Below are 17,070 nucleotides of genomic sequence, written 5' to 3'. Positions count from 1 at the left end.
ATTTTTACCATCATAGCACCAATGCTTCATGACTAAACCCCCTTATTTGCATCCTTTGTATATTAGATTTTGTAAGTCCCCCAATTACATTACTGCAAGCGAACTCTATAATTTATATAAGATCTTGTGTAAAGTCGTCCTGTTCCTCATGGCCATGGTACGGAAGCATCTCCTCTATCTTCAAGTCCTTCCTCATAGCATATGCATCTTCACCGTCCTGGTAGTATGATTTTTCTATGTTGGTCATTTCAAACAGTAGGGAATCCCTGTACAAATGTAATGCTGCTCTGTTGGACTTTCTGACGTGCAAAGAGACATATTGCGCCTTGAAAACCTCACACATGGCATACAAAGATTGGCGCATCAATTTCTCAGCCAAGCCCATCCTTCGGTATGTTCTCATGACTGCCAACGACGTAATGTGTCCGTGTGGAGTCTTGTCCTCGGCTTCCGGGTCGTCTTCCATCTTTCCCAAGACGTATCCAACGATCTTCTCTCCTTTTCTGATGTAAGAAGTGTCTCCTTTCGGGTCTGCAGAGGAAGAATGGATCTGGTTAGCTTCTTCTGCAAGGACCTCGCTGCTCTCACCATCCTCGTCATTCTCAATAGGGTCGTAAGTGGTAGCCACAAAGCTTGCTTGGGGCCAGGATAAGATATGGTACATATAGTATTTTAACTGGTAGTTCTCGGGCAAGTTGAGCAAGTTAGCATTTTGCATCGCCTGGACATCCTCTATAGTAGCCCTTCTTATGTTAATACCCATTTTGCTGTCGTAGTATTTGAGATTATCTACCTCAGTATACTGAAAAATTGACCTCCAGTCGTGCACACTGCATTGATACCAAGTACACCCCAAAGGGACAAGGTTTACAGTCAAATCTTAGAGGTGCTACTATAATTACCCTCCATGTTATTCATTCTCCTCTTTCTTACTAATTGAATCTAATCTCCTCTCTGAGAAGCAATTGTTCGTCTAGTTTGATTAAGAACACCGTGCGAAGTGGATGGTTCTCTGAAGGCGCCGAGTGTGCCACAACTGTAGCATGAAAGCCGGAGGAGTCTAATGCTCCCTCGATAATACCAGCGACAAATGCCAGGCAATTCAAATTGCCGTACTCTTTCGGTATACTGATGAACTTGGAAACTATCGGAAGATTATCGATGATCATATACTCGTCATTCACGTCTTGTGACTTCTCTAGATCGTTGGCTGTCTTCCCAAAGAGGCTCTTCCAGAAGGGACCGTGTATAAATTGTAGAATCTCGATGATTCTGATCTCTCTCTTGCCGTGCTTCATTCCCTCTCGTAGTTTTACTAGCTCCAAAAACCGCTGGCCTATCTGATACCCAAGCCCATTAAGTCTATTTTCTAGATCCTGAATCCCTTTGGACTGTGACAGTGCCCAGTTCACCACCTCACAGAAGAGGTATGCTAGTGACGATAGACTGATCTCATTGATCTTCTTGGTATTGATATTTCGGTCGTATATCGAGTTGTGTGAGACGGGAGTTAGGCTGATAGAGCGCTTATTCAAGAGAATAGACGATGACTCCGGAGTGATTGCATTGGAAGAAGGCCCAACCAGGGGGTTGTATCCGAACCCATGTTTTGAAGTGTCATTGATTGTGAGTGCTCCCATGGACACAATCGAGGGTAATATTGGCTTTTCAGACATTCTAATAAAACGTTATGAATTAGCTTTAGCAATATCTAGGGCAAGTGTGTTGAACTGGAGCTCGTTGGTCAGATCTGTTTTTCGGTGCGATATAAAGTGTAGGCACTACTCTTTTCGCAGCCATCAACTACTACTTATATGGTTATGAAAACCGATGTGTTAGGAACACTTAAAGGTACAATGCACCCGTGATGACCTTTTGCTCTTTTTTCTAACCGCAGGTTATAAAAGCAAGCGTAAACGACAGATTATGGAGAACAAGAAAGCTCGCAAACGTCGGCCACCATGTGGATTTTCCAGCCCAGACCACTTCTCAACCAATGAGCTTCATAAGATCTTCAGGAAGGCAAGTGGGGTTCAGGCTAGCTCAACACCTAAAAAGAACAGAGCCGAGGGTACTGGTATGGTACCAGGGATCAAAGTGAATGAAAGTGATGATAAACATGTGCGAAAGACCAGCACCAACATAAGCACCAATGATGAGAAGAAAGCGACGCTCAAGCATTTGGGTCAAGATGATGACCTTTTGACAAAAGGTAAAGTAGCTGCTACTCATAAATCAATTGCTCCAGTTCTGTTAGCTAAACGTTCTTCTCATGGTTCAGGGCTTACATCGACAAAAAAAGTTGCAAATGACGTCTCCTTGGAGACCTCTAACGCAGATTATTTTACGCAAAAGGTTATTAGAGCGTCTCCAAGGAAAAAACAGACCACGGATCCACATAATTTCAAGAGCGAAGCAGCTTCGAACCAAGTCGAAACTTCAGCACCCAAACATCCTATCGCACAAGTCGCCATTTCCAGCCTAGTGGTCGAATCCTTCAAAAACAACGATACCCCTTCCAATTCAAAACGAAACGAGATCAAGCAGCTGTACCTACGTCTTCTTGCGAAATGCGCTCCTGGACCCGATCCTTTGACTCTTCTCCCATACAAAAGGTTCCCCATATGAGGCACTACACCTGCACAGCACCTTCAGTGAGCCTAACAATTCGAACCGACTATCGCCACTAAGTTCTTTTGTACATTGTTGAGAGCTAGTATGGGACTAACGCCGTTGACTCCAGAGGAACATATTACTCCGTCTGAGATGTCTCATACGTCCCAAGATCATGACCAGCGGCCAGCATGTCCAGATGCTGCGCCAGTCATCGATAGAGAGACCCTCATGAAGAAGCTACATGACATACCAACAGAGACCCTTCGGAGCATCCTCATGAATCAGGTTGACCTTGAAATAAGACTAAAACACCGTGAGCTCCGCTTAACTGAAGAAGAGATCGGCAAATGTGAAGCCCAGATGCTTGCACTTCGCAAGTTTTTCGATGTCCCCACTGAAGTCACCTTCAACAGCGAACCAAATGACTTCACACTAAAGTACTACGATGTTCTCAACAAGTCGTTATCGGTGAGCTATACAAAACTTCAGCAACAGCTGTATCAGGAACAACCAAAATTCAACGAGGCGGTCTTTGAAAGTGCTCCACCTGAACCAAGTCATTACAGAACAAGATCCACAACGTCTTCGCTTCGACCAAGCATCGCTGGACCAGGTCTTCGAGTGGCGGGATGTTTATACCGCAGAACTGATGGTATCATAGTGAAACTTACATGTCCCGATTGTCATCGCAGCAACTTCTCCTCAGCACAAGGGTTTCTTAATCACAGCAGAATAGCACACACGAAGGAGTTCACATCGCAGGATGCTGCAGCGTTGCGGTGTGGCGAAATATTACCTGATGATTTCCAAGATGAAGAAGGTCTTGCCAGTCTAAAAAACCTAAGGCTGAAAGACCTCGATCCATCAAGACAGCTCAACGTCAACGAGATGTACTTCGATGGGTTGAGCTCCACATTAAACACAGTTCATGCAAATGCCACCGAAGCCGTCAGCACTCCCCGAATCAAGTCTCAGCCTCATAGCAGAACTGCCTCTGTGGGGAGTGAGACAGCCAAGGGATCTACCAGTAGGGATGAGGAAGAAAACAGCGAGCTTATGAAAAAGCTTATCAGGAGTGGCATTGCTCACGATGCTGGGGAGTATCGTGAGCTTGTGGAACTGGCACGTCAGGACGTGCCAAATGCTCATCTATTTGAGGGAGAGGTCGAAGAAGAGGGTGACAGTGACAACCCTTCTCGTGGTAACACGCCCAGTCTGTCAAACCAAAAGGCAGAGCCCAATCGCTCTGGGCAGAAGGCGTCGGAGAAGCAAACTTCACGTCGAGGTATTGTAAGCCATACACAGCCAGATAACATTGAGGGGGCCCGGGCAGGGAGACAGTCGGAGAACAGGCATCCCGAAACTGGAGGGAAGTACGAGAATAGGTTGCGCCGGCGGAAGTCAAGGAGCTTTGCTGATATCGAGAACGGGGTGATTAGAGACGAGGACGAAGCGCCAAAGCGGCGTAAAAGATAAAAAGGGGGTGGTGAAGACGCAGGTGTCGTTCACGGTAGAGGTGTATAGGTGGTGATGTGAATGTGATCTTCACCCATATATAGGAGGATCAGGGCAGTACCCAGAGGAGTACTTCAGGCTCCCGCATTCCACTGCAAGGCTATGAAAAAGTATACGGAAACAAATAAAGAAAGAAGAATTGCTTTTCAACCTCCTCATGTAGACCATCTACGGGCAAGGCATTAGGATATTGGCCGGTGCTGCCACGGCTCGAATGGCTGCAAAATGGCTAATGTGCGAAACTGTGTCTCGAGAAAACCAAAAAGCCCTCCAAACACCCAATGAGGGCCAGGAGCCAGGATACAGGGGACAGAAGCCCAATCCCAAAACAAGGGAGCGCTCTGATCTCGTGGAGTTGGCTTGAGTCCCCGCCAGCAAGTGAAAAGTGGAATTGGCAACAGACGAGCCGGGAGAAGAAAAGCGACCCCAGCCAGAAAGGCAGGCAGCCAGCCAGCCAGCAGCGACTCCTTCGCGCAGGTTTTTTACCCCGGCGGCGTGAGTGAAACATCGAGCGTCGTGGGGCGAGAACATTTTTTTCGCAGGCCCACTCTCGAGGCCCATAGGGCCTTGGTCCCTCCCCCTCCATCGCTCACTAAGAAACCTCAAGGAGGAAAGCATGATAATAGCCCAAGAGGACACATTTGGATATAACACAATCAAAGACATAAAAAGCATAACCAATTCATGGTCTTCTTTTCTCGCAAGTGGCCCCTTGGGCCTGGGTGCGAAAAATAAAAAAAGAGATCCCCCGTCCTCAGCTATTGTGGAGCGCGCCCAGGGCAGCGGGCTAGAACGAAGGTCCCTCCAGTGAAGAAGATTTGCGTCTAGTGCACGTCATTAACGTCTTGTCCACTGGTTTGTTCCCCAGACAAAGAGACAAAGAAGCCAGCACCGCCACAGGCAATTCTAAAAAAGGGATCAAACGGCCATCGTAGGACAGATAGGAGAGGGTGCTGCTCAGCTTTTGGGGGTAAAATATTTTGGTGTCCAAATCACTGTTCTCTGTATTCTCTCATCGGTTGGCTGTCTCGGCTGCGCTGCATGGCTGGGAGGCTTCCCGTAAATTGTGTACTTTTTTTTTCGGCCTCCCTGTTTTACCTGCTGTGCGAGCGCCCCCTACGTCATAGTTTCGGCTCGCACTTTCTTTTTTTTTTTGTGTGTGTGAGTGGTGCCCTTCGCTCGCCCTTCTATAAGCAGGTGTTTACATTCCTCGGCACTATTAGTTTCAACCAAAGTCTTACTCACCCTGAATTACCCACATCTGCTTTCTTTTAGCTAGACTGAAATCTCACAAACGGCTCTTCGCACGCCTGCTGCTTTCTTTACTGAAATCACATCACCTGTCTTTTCAATATTCCTCCTTTCGGTCCCCCTACTTAAAGTTCCATCCAACTACCACCCACCCATCCTCCCACTCACTCCCACCACCGTTCAATGAGCACTAGTCCCTGTTGCACCGGGTACAAGTTCCCTCAGTATACGCCTGGAGGCTCTCTCAAGGTGCCCAAGAGTGAAAAGCTGGACTACTTCTCTCTAGATGCATGCGACGTCAACGACTCCATGTCGAAGCTCCATCTCCAGTCGCCTCTTCTCACCTTTGACAGCGCCGACTACTTCTCCAACATCCTGCTGGCGCACACCAAGGGCCACACGCGTGGCGACTCGGGCGCCTCGTCCACCTTCTCCAAGCCAAAGTGGCATAAGAACGCCGCCAACAGCATCCTGTCCCTCACCTCGGACTCCACCGCCGTGGGCGACTCCTCCATCTCCCTGGCTGACCTTTCCTTGTCAACTGATACCCTCATAGAAGAGTGCTCTCAGCAGTCCTCGCCGTCAAAACGAAAAGTGGTGCTGTTGAAGCTAAATGTGCCCAGACGCTCGTTTCAGCAGCCCCTGTCGTCTACATTTCCTCTGGCCGTGAGGGAACCTCTCTACGAGTACGACGAGGAGGAGCCCAAAAAGTGTGCCTCTGCTACAACGCCGTCCTTCAACTTCCCAGAGGAGAATCCATTCACTCCAGTGGCGTCTTCCTTCCGTGCTTCTCCACTCAAACAGACCAATACAACACCCCTCTCGCTGTCGGGCCCACTGTTCAATGCTCCAGTGATAACGAAACATCCCACGCAACCGAATTTGCATACCAGAGGCGACTTTGTTGCCTCTATCAAGTCTGAGCAGATCAGACGTCTAAGCAGTCTACCCGTGCAAGAAAACTTGCGTGAGAGTATCGTGGGATTATCGAATTCCATCAAATATATTACTAGAGATGAAGCAATGGCGGTCTTGAGGGCCAGGCATATTGTTGAGTCAACAAAGCTTCATAGTGTATTGGTCATCGATATACGACCTTTCGCAGACTTCCTCAAAGGGCATATCACTGGTTCTATTAACGTGTGTCTACCTCTGACGCTACTCAAAAGAGCAAATTTCAACTTCTCACGATGCATGAACTCCTTGCCAACTTATGAAAAAACGATCTTCCAAAATTATATGCATCATTATCCTCTTCAAGGTGACCAGAGCATGCCTCCAATTCTTGTTTATGATGCCTACGGCAGCTCCAGCAACATCTATCACATGTGCAAAAAATTGGTGGATGGTTCTTGTTGGGATACCCACAACGGGCCAACCATATACTTGATTGATGAACCTTTCACCTCTTTCACCACTCAGGCGGATAAATTTATCGACACTGGTAAGGAAAAAATGATTGATATTGACAATCTTGCTGTCAAACCGCAAACTATAGGCTGCAGTGGTGCTTCTACCACTGCGAGGCCTTCGCTTACGATCGACACCACCGCTAAACGTAGTCCTTTACAACAAAGACGGTCGCAATCACTAACGGGAGTTCCAGTTGTAACTTTTCAGGATGTATCGACACCTGTCTCCAACTTCAAATTGCCGCAGAGCATTCCGCTGACAAAATTCAAAATACGGCACAATGAAGAGGTGTTTGAAAGTATGGTGACTCCAGTTGCTGAAGAGTTCTCCTTGTCTAAAGTGACGGAAGATGAAATGAAACGGTTGCCACCATGGCTTCAAGCTGTTGAAAAGCAATCATCTTTGGTTACTGAGGAGTTCAACAAGCTTGAAAGATGTGAGAAGGATAGACTTAACGGTGCATTCTCCTTTCACGGAGATAAAATCGCTGAGGTATCCACTCCAGGCGGCTCTACGGAGCCTTGCCCACAGATCAATTGTGGGCTTGATTACGGTCACAAGAATCGCTATAAGGATATTTTTTTGTTTGATCACTCTCGTGTGCGCTTGACAGATGGTTCAAGAGTCAAATCGTGGCAACACGGATGCGACTATATCAATGCATCATACTTGGATCCGGTTCATTCTTTGGATAAAGTTTTAAGTGGTAACTTTTTCAAAAGTGACCTTGGGGAGTTGAGATATATTGCAACGCAAGGTCCTTTGAGAGAGACAATCGGTGACTTTTGGAAGTGTGTCATCAATCAAAAATGTCTCTTGATAATCTCGCTCTCTGGAGAGGTTGAAAATGGAGTTCACAAGTGTTCGCCTTTTTGGGAGGCAGGCATCTACCGGTCAGGTGAAAACGTATTACGAGTCGAGCTCGAAGGCGAGGAGACGTATGGTAATTTGGTTTTACGCTCATTCAAGGTCAGATCTGATTGTGGAGTCTCGCATCGGGCATTGCAAATTCACTTGTGCAATTGGGCTGACATGAGTAGCTCAGTAGATTGCAAGGACTTAATGGATCTTGTTACCATCAAAAGAAATGTTCTCGGCAAAATCGCCAAGAAATCAAAGTACCACACCATCACTCACTGCTCTGCTGGATGTGGTCGGACTGGTGTGTTCTGCGCAGTTGACACCATTATCAACCTCTCGAAGTACAACGGGGGCTCTTTTAATTTTCCACAGAACCCCGTGTATCACATGGTGAACAATTTGCGTCGTCAAAGAGTACTGATGGTGCAGACTATGAGACAATACTACTTAATCTACGATACCCTCGTGTATCATGTTCTCCATGATACCAATGAGCATGTGGAAAACTTAAAAATTGTCAATGACTTCATCTCAAGTGTGAACGAAGGTGAAAATTAACGTACTATGTTTGACGGGTTTAATATTTGGGAAATAGGTTTATTATAATGATAAAATGGTTTAAGGAAACGTACTGTAGTAGGACATCGGCGAATTGAGGGCACGGCTACTGACGAGCAATAGCAAGAAATTAGTCGACCTACATGCTGAAGCACGTTCTTGAATGTGCTGAAACGAAAGGCTACCAGTTGTGCAAATGAAGGATTCTACAACAAATTGATCTATCAATTTCTTTCATTTAGTATACATGCTCTAAGCGTTCGCAGCCAAGGCCTGCTTCAAAGCGTTAGGGTTGGCACCAATCACCTTCTGGACGATCTCGCCGTTCTTGAAGAAGATGATGGTTGGCATAGAAGAAACCTCGTACTCCTGGGCAACCTCACCAACCTCGTCAACGTCAACCTTGACGAACTTAGCAGATGGGTACTCCTTGGAGAATTTGTCCAACAATGGAGCAATCATCTTACAAGGACCACACCAGGTGGCGAAGAAGTCAACGACGACCAAACCGTCGTGCTTGAGAGCTTCTTGGAATTCGGATTTGGAGGCAACTTGAGAGACCATTATGACAATTGCTGTTTTATTTGAGGTGCGTTCAAAAAATAATGGCAGGTGGGCCTCATTATATACTCGCGGGAGAAAAAAGATCCCTGCCCTGCATTAACTAAGCACCGGGCACTAGACTTTTTTTTTCGACAAGGTACACATCCACACTTGTTGCTTACAAACGAGCATAGAAACAGGAAAAGGTTACCAAAACGGCAGGATCGAGATTAGTAAATTTTTAAATCTCATGACGTTACTGCAAGTGACTTATCATGTCAATAAAGTCACGAGTGGAATGTTCGAGAAGGTGCGTTAGAAGCTCGTGTTTCACCCGAAAATAGTTTCTCATTTGCTGAGTGTCGTGCTGTATGGCGGTGGCAGCCAAGGTTGTAGTATCGGCACTTTTGCTCGCTTCGGCAGCCCTAGTGAGCAAAGGTATAGTGAGCTTGACGAGCTCGCGTATCCCGTTCTCGGAATCTTCCCACGTTTGCTCCAAAATGTTTGGCACGCTTACGTAGGCGTCCTCATAAACGACACCGTAGGCTGTTTCGGTAGACAAGATGACGCCGTTTTCTTCTTCCTCTACGATCAATTCTTCAATGTCTTGCTCGTCCTCTTCTATGTCTGCTTTCTCGTTCCTCCACCCGGCATAGTAGGTGAGGCCTGGTATCATGAGAAGGGGTAGCCGGGATTCGGTGAGGTCCACTTTTACATCTTCTTTTGACGCATGTAGCGTTACTTTTGGCGTCACTCGGAGCCACTTGGCCATTCTCAAGTAGTCCTCGTTTTCGGTGTTTTTCGTGCAATTGACGATCTCGTTGAAGTTGGGCAACACCCACTCGTACTCGCCAACTGAGGGAATGAAACCGTAGGTCCGGAAAAACATGCCCATATCGTTTGACGGCGAGTAACAGATGCAGATCTCTGTGCTTTTGGACACGTCCCTAGTAACACGGAGAATGACCTCTTTCGTTTCCTTATCTACGTCGAACACCGCATTATTGTCCCGAGCGTGATTGGCAAAATCTAGCATGGGAACAAGCGTGACGCGTGTGGTGAATTGATACTTCTCGTCCCCTTCCAAGGCATGTGGTATTTCAAGAACGCGTGATTTCACTGCTTGGTGGAGTCGAAAGGCATCCTTGGGACTGAGGTGCTGCGCTAGCTCTGGATGTGCCCTGACGATATCTGTATGTTCTGCGATCACCCTCTTTTTTTGATTGATTTGCCATTGAACAAAGCTATCGCTCAGTTCCAAGTCCTCTTCAACGTCAAAAATCTCCGTCGAGAGAAGTATATCCATATATGGCTTGATGAGGTCCATGCTGACGCCCATCGACTGCAAAATCGAGAAACTCCATACATACCCTCGTATCACCGTAGTCTCCGTGGGACTTGAGATCAGTGTAAGGACACCATTGATGACCTTGCTGACATCTTCATTTTGCTTCTTGAGTTCTTCTGTGTATTCTAGGAGAGTCTGTATGTCGTAGGTGCTACTCTGAGGAACTCGGAGCACTATGGAATCTTCGGGGATGTCTTGCGTGGCAATGATGCCCAATCCTCCTAGCAGTGACAGTTCAACTTTGATTCTATGGTCCAAAGAGGCCCCCTGCAGCCGTGCCCAGGCTATTAGCGCTTCAAGCTTGGTCATTATAGAAAAAGAATGTGAATGGAATGTCTTGTAGTAGTGCATGAAGTAATGTTCGGCGTCCCACTAATGTATGGAGCCATCATATATTTCAGGCACACCTGAACTTGGTGTCTTTCTTGAGTAACTGATGGTGAAGAAGCATTCGAAATGCTCAGTCTTGTAAAATTTCCTTTTAGTGTATTTTTTTTTAAAGCTCGTACACTTTTTTTATTATTATTATTTTGAGGGACTCCGAGAAACGGTTCAGAAAATTGGCTGCGAATAACATCCATTTTCCAAAATTACGCTCCCATCGTATACTCATGCATGGAAGTTAAATCTCATAATCTAACCCCTAACCCCTAATGAAAAAGATTCTAAGCTCAATGAAGCTGCAAGATAACCAATTGTCGGAGCAAAGCTTTTAATCGTTACGGTATTAATATGGGGTTCTCGAGAATGTGAAGAATAGAACACTGGGTGCAAAAATGTATGGTTCTTGATTCAGGCGGAACGGCTGTAAAATCAAGTAGGTTGTTTTACAAATAATTAGAATACCAATGACTCGTACTGATAGTGGCTTCCTGGCCTTTAGATGGCTGCAACTGAAAGCTCTCTGTAGGATACGATCCTCGCAGGCAACTCGAACTAGCAATATACACTTTTTCAAAAAGCAAGTTAGGAAAGGAAGGGATTTACAAAGGTCGACATGAACTCCCTCTTTTACTTTCTTCATACTTTCAGTCTGTTGCCTGCCTCTTTCTGCAACCCGCTGCTCGGATGCGTGCACGTGATCTCAATGTGGTGGACAAGAGAAAAAAATGGAGCCTTCGTAGAAAGATAGGGAAACTATATCAACGATAATGTCGTGGGACGACGAAGACTTTGACGTTTCAACCAAAACAGCACCAGTTGCTTCTTGGGAAGAGGAGGCTGAAGATGAGCCCGTGATGGAGTCATGGGAGGTAGATGAAGAAGAGGAGGCTAAGAAGAAGAAGGCAGCTGAAGACAAGAAGAAAGCAGAGTTGAAGAAGAAACAGGAGGAGGCCAAGGCCAAGAAGTTGAATGCTGGTGAGAAGAAACTCATGGAGATTGACATGGTCGACGAAAAGACAAGAAAAGAATTGTTGAGGAAAGCTGAATTGGAGGCCGATTTGAACAATGCCGCTGACTTGTTTGGTGGTTTGGGTGTTGCCAATGACAAACTTGACGAGTTGACAGCACACCCTAAGGAGAGAGCTGCAGCAGCAGCTGCTGCCAAACAGAAGCCCGCTTTGACCAAAGACACGCCATTGGAGCAGCATCCATTGTTTCAGCCATCAAACAAGCAGGAATTTGAGAAGCTCAGGAAGACATTGGCTCCTATCTTGACAAATTTGGCTAAGGACTCGCTGTTACTTTATTCCTCGAACTTGGCGATTGACTTGATTAGAGACCTTGTGGGACCCTTGTCTGTGGAGAGCACGAGGAAAGTGATCTCAACACTCAATGTCTCCCTTAAAGACAAGGAGAGACAGGAAAGACAAGCCAGATTGCAGAAGGCTGGTGGTACTGCCACTGGAGGTGCTGGTAAAAAGAAGGCCAAGCCTTTGGTGAAGACCAATGTCAACGATTCGCACTTCAAGAAGGATGCCCTAGATGACTTGGATGCAAACTATGACGAATTTGGCGACGACGACTTCATGTAAACATGGCTCCTTTGGTGGGTTGGGGCTAATATCTGGCATCTCTATAGAAGAATATACCTTAATTTTGCCTATGTTGTAGGTCTTATGGTCACGTGCACATATTTGCAACTATTACGTCTTGGTGATGCGGAGTGAGATTCAGTGAATAAGAACTGAGAAAATCACCGTCCTATCCACACTTTATAGCTAATACATGACTTGATGAGTTCTCTTAAGGATGCTCTAATACGTGTGTCTCGAGTCGCGCGGAATATAGAGCAAATACGACAACCAGCTCGACCGCCTCCTCAACCTTCTTTCCCAGCTGGTCAGAGAGCTTCAAATCCTGAAAAACCGAAACGAGAAAGAATTCCGAAGAAGGAATTGCAAAAATACAGAAAACAGCTACGAGGCTTTCAAAAAAAACGGTATCAAAAATTTCTTCTGGACCTCAATATGCCCGATTTGAAGATCTACGATGAAGACATTCCCAAGTATGATGTTGAACGTGCGGAGGCTAACCTAGCTGCAAAGTCTAGCACTGACAAAGTCGCCATTTTTCATAGATTCCTTTCCGAAAGGTCTGTTTTCAACAAAATGCTCGATCTTTTGGTAGATCTTACACCACAGCATCTTAAATCTAAAGAAACTGTTAGTGATCCCCATGCATTACAGAATGTGTTGGAGCTGCAAGACAACGAATACCGAAAAAATATGTTTCCAACGCCTCGATATCATTTCCACGAAATCCCAGCATTCCCTAGACCTTTGACGAGAAAATCTTTTCAAGAGTACATCTACTTCCTCACGCACGTCAAGATCCCCTATAGAAATTCATCCTCTCTTCTTAGTGGAATTATCCCAGAGATTCTCCTATATACTCATCTGCTTACAAATGAAGAGTTCAAAGAGCTCAGATCAGTTGAAACATACAATTACATCATAAAGTATTTTGGTTATGACAAGTTTCAGGCTTCCTTCGCGAGGGAGCTTATGTTGGTGATGGCTGCAGACGAAAAGCAACCCAATCTAGAAACAATTAATCAGCTCATAAAAATTTGTCGTTTGCATTCGACCCGAAGATCTCTTGTCAGTTCATACAGCATCATTCTCAAGTACCTTCACCTCATCAGGCGTATGGGATTGAGTGTTAACCTCACAACCTGGGCACGAATCTATGAGTGCATTACAAACATATTTTTGAGGGAGGCGTACGTGAACAAAATGTCTTCGATCAATTTGCCCATCCTGAGTCACATGTGTGTCAGAATTCTCGAGGATTACTCTTCGACAACTCAAGTGACGCAGGAGGTGATCGCCTTTCTATGCAATGATCTCAAACGTCCCGGCTGGAAACAGCTCCCAAGACTTGCAGAGAAAGTTCTCTCACATGTAGTGGCGAATGCAAGACAAGTTGACGATCTTAAGCCTGCTTTTGACTTGCTCGACGAAATCGTTATTGATGAAGCCACTGTGAATACATTTACGAGGACAATATCCGAAAACACTCATTTGAAGCATCGCACACTCATTCTTTTGTTTGCTTATCATCGCCTCGAGAAATTCATTAACGTCGAGTCTACAGACACCTTAGTCAGCATGATAAAGGTCATTGCAAACGAAAACATTGATATCGCTCGAGCCAACTTTATTATTCGAGGTCTTCTTCATAATGAGGCATTAAAAAAATTGAACTTGCCGGCTGAGTTCATCTCTCACAGGCAAATAAAACAGCCCTATTTCAAGCACAATAAGGTGACTTATAAGTTTCCAAACACTTGCATATCAGAACATTATAGAATCATGAAGAGGCTAATTGGCGACTCAATCACTGACTTCGAGGCCCGTGTTATTTATCATTACCGTGAAGAAGACGGATACCAAATGCCATGGGTGCCTCTCACAGAGGCAGAATCTGATGAATGGAAGGTTTTCAAAGAGCTGGTTTCAAACATCGACCCATTTCATAAAAATATGGAGGAACTTTCGAGTGAGTTAGGAATCGAAATGGCTGCGAAAAATACCCCTTCGCATTTTATCAGTGCCTATAGAATTCACAACGCAGTGAACAGCAGCATCAGTCGCGACATCGATTTGGTGCACCGTCTTAGAGCTGGATTAGACGAACACTTGAAAAAAGAGCTTGAAGAAAGAGGCATATACTCCAGCAAGTAGCATTCTCATGTACATAGATTATATCAAACAAGAGCGAAAGATCTCATCCGAAGAGATGAAGCCGACTGTTATCACGTGACAAAAACACTAGTGAAGCACTGGACTGTCCTTGTACCGTATGGGGGACCAACATAACAGAGATAAATGACAAGGTTTGCAAATGCTTACTGGTCGCCTGATTACCGCTCAGGAATTGAGCTGCTCACAAAGCAGCTGAGCGAGTCATTTGACCAACTTCACGAACTTCGCAAGTTTATATTCAATTACATGAACTATCATCACTCCAACAGCGAGTTCATGGCGAAGTTGGCCAAGGAAAGCTTCCCCATGAGCAGTTCGTTTCGTGAAAAACGAGCAGAAAGACGCGTCTTTAGTGGCACCATCAAGCACCCAAAAGAACAGGTACCCAAGGAGGTCGATATCAAGTATATTTTCAAGGAGTTCGTTGATCGAACATCGTTGGAGCTGCAGCTGCAACTAAATTTGGCGTCAGAGATCGAAACAGAAGTGCTTGGGAAGATTACTGCCTTCGTTAAACTTCATGAACCTCAAATGAAAACAACATTGGACCGCTTCCAGGAGCTCCTTGATGATTATGATGATTCACGACTTAGGATGGAGTCAAGCAAGCAGAAGTATGATGAGATGATCAGGCTAGGTGAGCTTGAGGAGCCAAATCGAGCTGACCATGAATCGGATGAAAATACCGCCTCAGGTCCCAGCACGCCAAAGAAGGACGAGACCTTGAATCGAATAGCCCAAACTCACGAGGGCGCACAAGAGAAAACGTTCACATTCCCTCTAATACTTGGTGGTGGCATTAAATTTGATGACGAAGAGAGGCTTGAGGCATTTCTTTCAAAGGCAATTGCAACGATCAAGACCGTGAGACGCAAAATTCCCTTTCCTGGTTACCGAAATGAAATTTTCAGTAGTGAGCAACTCTGTGATTACTTGAAAACACACAGACCTCATGGATTTAATCCTACCAGGGTGTCACTCGAAAGAGTGGGCCAAGGGCTCATAGACAAGAAGATCATTGTGGGAACAGGATTGTTCTCTCATAAATTCAAAAGCGAAGGAATGTGGTTTGAATGGTCACAGGATGCTGTTGATTTTGCAGAATTTAAGGATCAGAGTACATCAAATATAATAAGTCTGTCAAAATCCCTGCTGAATCTTGAAGAGTCGTCTAAAAAGGTGAATGAAGTTGCGGCGTCGACATCCAAGAAGTTCAATGATCTTTTTAAGAACGTCAAAACATCACTTATGAAGCCCAAGTTCTCTGAAGAGGTTCTACAAGAGCTCGAAGCAGAATACAACGAGTCATATGAAGATGTTCAGAGGGTGAAGCACTTACTTGACATGGAGATTTTTTATAAATCGCAGATGTTTGAAAAGTTTGAGAAAGTGAGGATCGAGGTTATTTATCAGAGTCTTACTAAATTTCTGGAGATCCTTTTCAAGCACTCATCGGTCGCTACTGATTCCCTTCATCATTTCGCTTCCAACTTTATTGAGAAGCTCAATAAGCCAGAAAACTATCTGAGAGATCTTCACAACCTCCTTACGAAGAATAGCACAGGTATTTACTTCCCAGCCATTGTTCTGCCCCATCACGGCCTGAAGGATCATTCTGATCTCACTACACTCAATGTCAGTTTTCAGAATATCAGGCTCAATTTCAATTTGTATAAAGACATACCACTTCAGGTGAAGTATTCAGATGCTGACCCTGAGTCCCTATTGAGCACATGGTCACTCCCATTGCTTCTAAAAAACACCATAGAAGCGACATTGAAGGCTCCAAAAGCCAAATTGCGACAGTATTGGATTGCAAGTATCGATCATCAAGAGTATTGGCTGGTGAAACTCGAAATAATTCAGCTAATACAGGGATTCCAGCCGGATGAGAATTTAGATCCACAAGATGAGAAAGCCGTCGAAATTGCCCTCGTTAAGGCAGTTGTTGAGCAGCTTTCGAAAACCTCTGTCAAACGGCAGCTAAATTTTTTGAAGAACTGGCTTCTTGAAACCAGTGATTCAGTGATTCCATGTACCGTCTACGACTCGTTGCTCAATCTAAATGGTGTGAGTGTTTCAAATCGAGCTACAGCTGATGATTACCTCAAAATCTTGTCGTCAATTCCTAGAGGAAACCTTTGCTCCCTTATTTTTATCTTGGAAAGTATAGCGTTCATCTTTGATTTGAAACCAATCCAGGGATACGGGCTGAGCGACGATATTGTCGAGCTGCAAGATGAAGATGATGATCTGGGACTGATAGTTGATCAGCTTAATTCAATGGATACAATTGGGGCAGTGCCATTTTTACATCTAATTTTACGACCATCTGTTATAAAGAGTTCCACAGGTTTCAAGCCTTCAATGCTTGTTTACAATTCAATTTTGCAAACTTTATTAAGACTCGACATACGTGAAAAATTATGTCTAGCTCTTATAGCGAACGAAAGAAAGTTCATCGAGAGATCAAGACGTCAGGAGCAGAACCTTGGTCTTCACATAAAGGCTAACTCAAGAGTTACATCTAAGAATAGGGTACCATCTCGCGTGACTGCGGAAGGGGAAGTCGAGGACAAGCCATCTGTCGATGTGAACAAAACAATCTCTTCACCTACGCCGAAGACTGCAAATTCGATTTCAGGGGACCAATTCTCACTTCGACCATTCCGCACGGGCTCGACCCCTAGGCCCTCTCCGATGAGTTCACCTGTGCACAAAAAAGGGGTATCTGCTGATATTACAAGAGCTCGGAGTGATTCCGGACATTTGATATCTATTGACAAGACAGAGGAAGAAGGACAAGATGACTGA

The 17,070-nt window shown here is 45.2% G+C and overlaps 10 protein-coding genes across 10 annotated transcripts; 6 read left to right on the top strand and 4 right to left on the bottom strand. All coding sequences in view use genetic code 12, as the record gives it.

Annotated features, from left to right (window-relative positions):
• Positions 1–112: 112 nt before the first annotated feature.
• On the bottom strand, positions 113–763 carry CJI96_0003557 (peptide alpha-N-acetyltransferase complex A subunit ARD1; the record flags this gene model as incomplete). Its single annotated transcript, XM_029032610.2, has 1 exon — positions 113–763. One exon carries the CDS (start codon positions 761–763, stop codon positions 113–115), a length of 651 nt encoding a protein of 216 aa, XP_028892925.1.
• Positions 764–932: 169 nt separating this feature from the next.
• Positions 933–1,676, bottom strand: CJI96_0003556 (TRAPP subunit TRS31; the record flags this gene model as incomplete). The annotated part of the gene is made up of 1 exon (XM_029032611.2): positions 933–1,676. The coding sequence occupies one exon, from the start codon at positions 1,674–1,676 to the stop codon at positions 933–935; it is 744 nt and encodes a 247-aa protein (XP_028892926.2).
• Positions 1,677–1,814: 138 nt separating this feature from the next.
• On the top strand, positions 1,815–2,628 carry CJI96_0003555 (uncharacterized protein; the record flags this gene model as incomplete). The annotated part of the gene is made up of 2 exons (XM_029032612.2): positions 1,815–1,851; positions 1,898–2,628. The coding sequence occupies 2 exons, from the start codon at positions 1,815–1,817 to the stop codon at positions 2,626–2,628; spliced, it is 768 nt and encodes a 255-aa protein (XP_028892927.2).
• A 90-nt stretch (positions 2,629–2,718) lies between these two features.
• CJI96_0003554 (uncharacterized protein) lies at positions 2,719–4,092 on the top strand (the record flags this gene model as incomplete). The annotated part of the gene is made up of 1 exon (XM_029032613.2): positions 2,719–4,092. The coding sequence occupies one exon, from the start codon at positions 2,719–2,721 to the stop codon at positions 4,090–4,092; it is 1,374 nt and encodes a 457-aa protein (XP_028892928.2).
• Positions 4,093–5,565: 1,473 nt separating this feature from the next.
• PTP3 (tyrosine protein phosphatase) lies at positions 5,566–8,214 on the top strand (the record flags this gene model as incomplete). The annotated part of the gene is made up of 1 exon (XM_029032614.2): positions 5,566–8,214. One exon carries the CDS (start codon positions 5,566–5,568, stop codon positions 8,212–8,214), a length of 2,649 nt encoding a protein of 882 aa, XP_028892929.1.
• Positions 8,215–8,466: 252 nt separating this feature from the next.
• Positions 8,467–8,778, bottom strand: TRX1 (thioredoxin; the record flags this gene model as incomplete). Its single annotated transcript, XM_029032615.1, has 1 exon — positions 8,467–8,778. The coding sequence occupies one exon, from the start codon at positions 8,776–8,778 to the stop codon at positions 8,467–8,469; it is 312 nt and encodes a 103-aa protein (XP_028892930.1).
• Positions 8,779–9,013: 235 nt separating this feature from the next.
• Positions 9,014–10,414, bottom strand: CTM1 (cytochrome c lysine N-methyltransferase; the record flags this gene model as incomplete). The annotated part of the gene is made up of 1 exon (XM_029032616.2): positions 9,014–10,414. One exon carries the CDS (start codon positions 10,412–10,414, stop codon positions 9,014–9,016), a length of 1,401 nt encoding a protein of 466 aa, XP_028892931.2.
• Positions 10,415–11,256: 842 nt separating this feature from the next.
• On the top strand, positions 11,257–12,081 carry HCR1 (translation initiation factor eIF3 core subunit j; the record flags this gene model as incomplete). Its single annotated transcript, XM_029032617.2, has 1 exon — positions 11,257–12,081. One exon carries the CDS (start codon positions 11,257–11,259, stop codon positions 12,079–12,081), a length of 825 nt encoding a protein of 274 aa, XP_028892932.1.
• Positions 12,082–12,516: 435 nt separating this feature from the next.
• Positions 12,517–14,235, top strand: CJI96_0003549 (uncharacterized protein; the record flags this gene model as incomplete). Its single annotated transcript, XM_029032618.2, has 1 exon — positions 12,517–14,235. The coding sequence occupies one exon, from the start codon at positions 12,517–12,519 to the stop codon at positions 14,233–14,235; it is 1,719 nt and encodes a 572-aa protein (XP_028892933.2).
• A 144-nt stretch (positions 14,236–14,379) lies between these two features.
• On the top strand, positions 14,380–17,070 carry CJI96_0003548 (uncharacterized protein; the record flags this gene model as incomplete). The annotated part of the gene is made up of 1 exon (XM_029032619.2): positions 14,380–17,070. One exon carries the CDS (start codon positions 14,380–14,382, stop codon positions 17,068–17,070), a length of 2,691 nt encoding a protein of 896 aa, XP_028892934.2.

The sequence above is a fragment of the Candidozyma auris genome, chromosome 3, assembly GCF_003013715.1.
Source record: "Candidozyma auris chromosome 3, complete sequence".
NCBI classification, from domain to species: Eukaryota; Fungi; Ascomycota; class Pichiomycetes; order Serinales; family Metschnikowiaceae; genus Candidozyma; species Candidozyma auris.
Note: the sequence above shows the minus strand (reverse complement) of the source record. Positions and strands in the feature narration are given on the sequence as shown.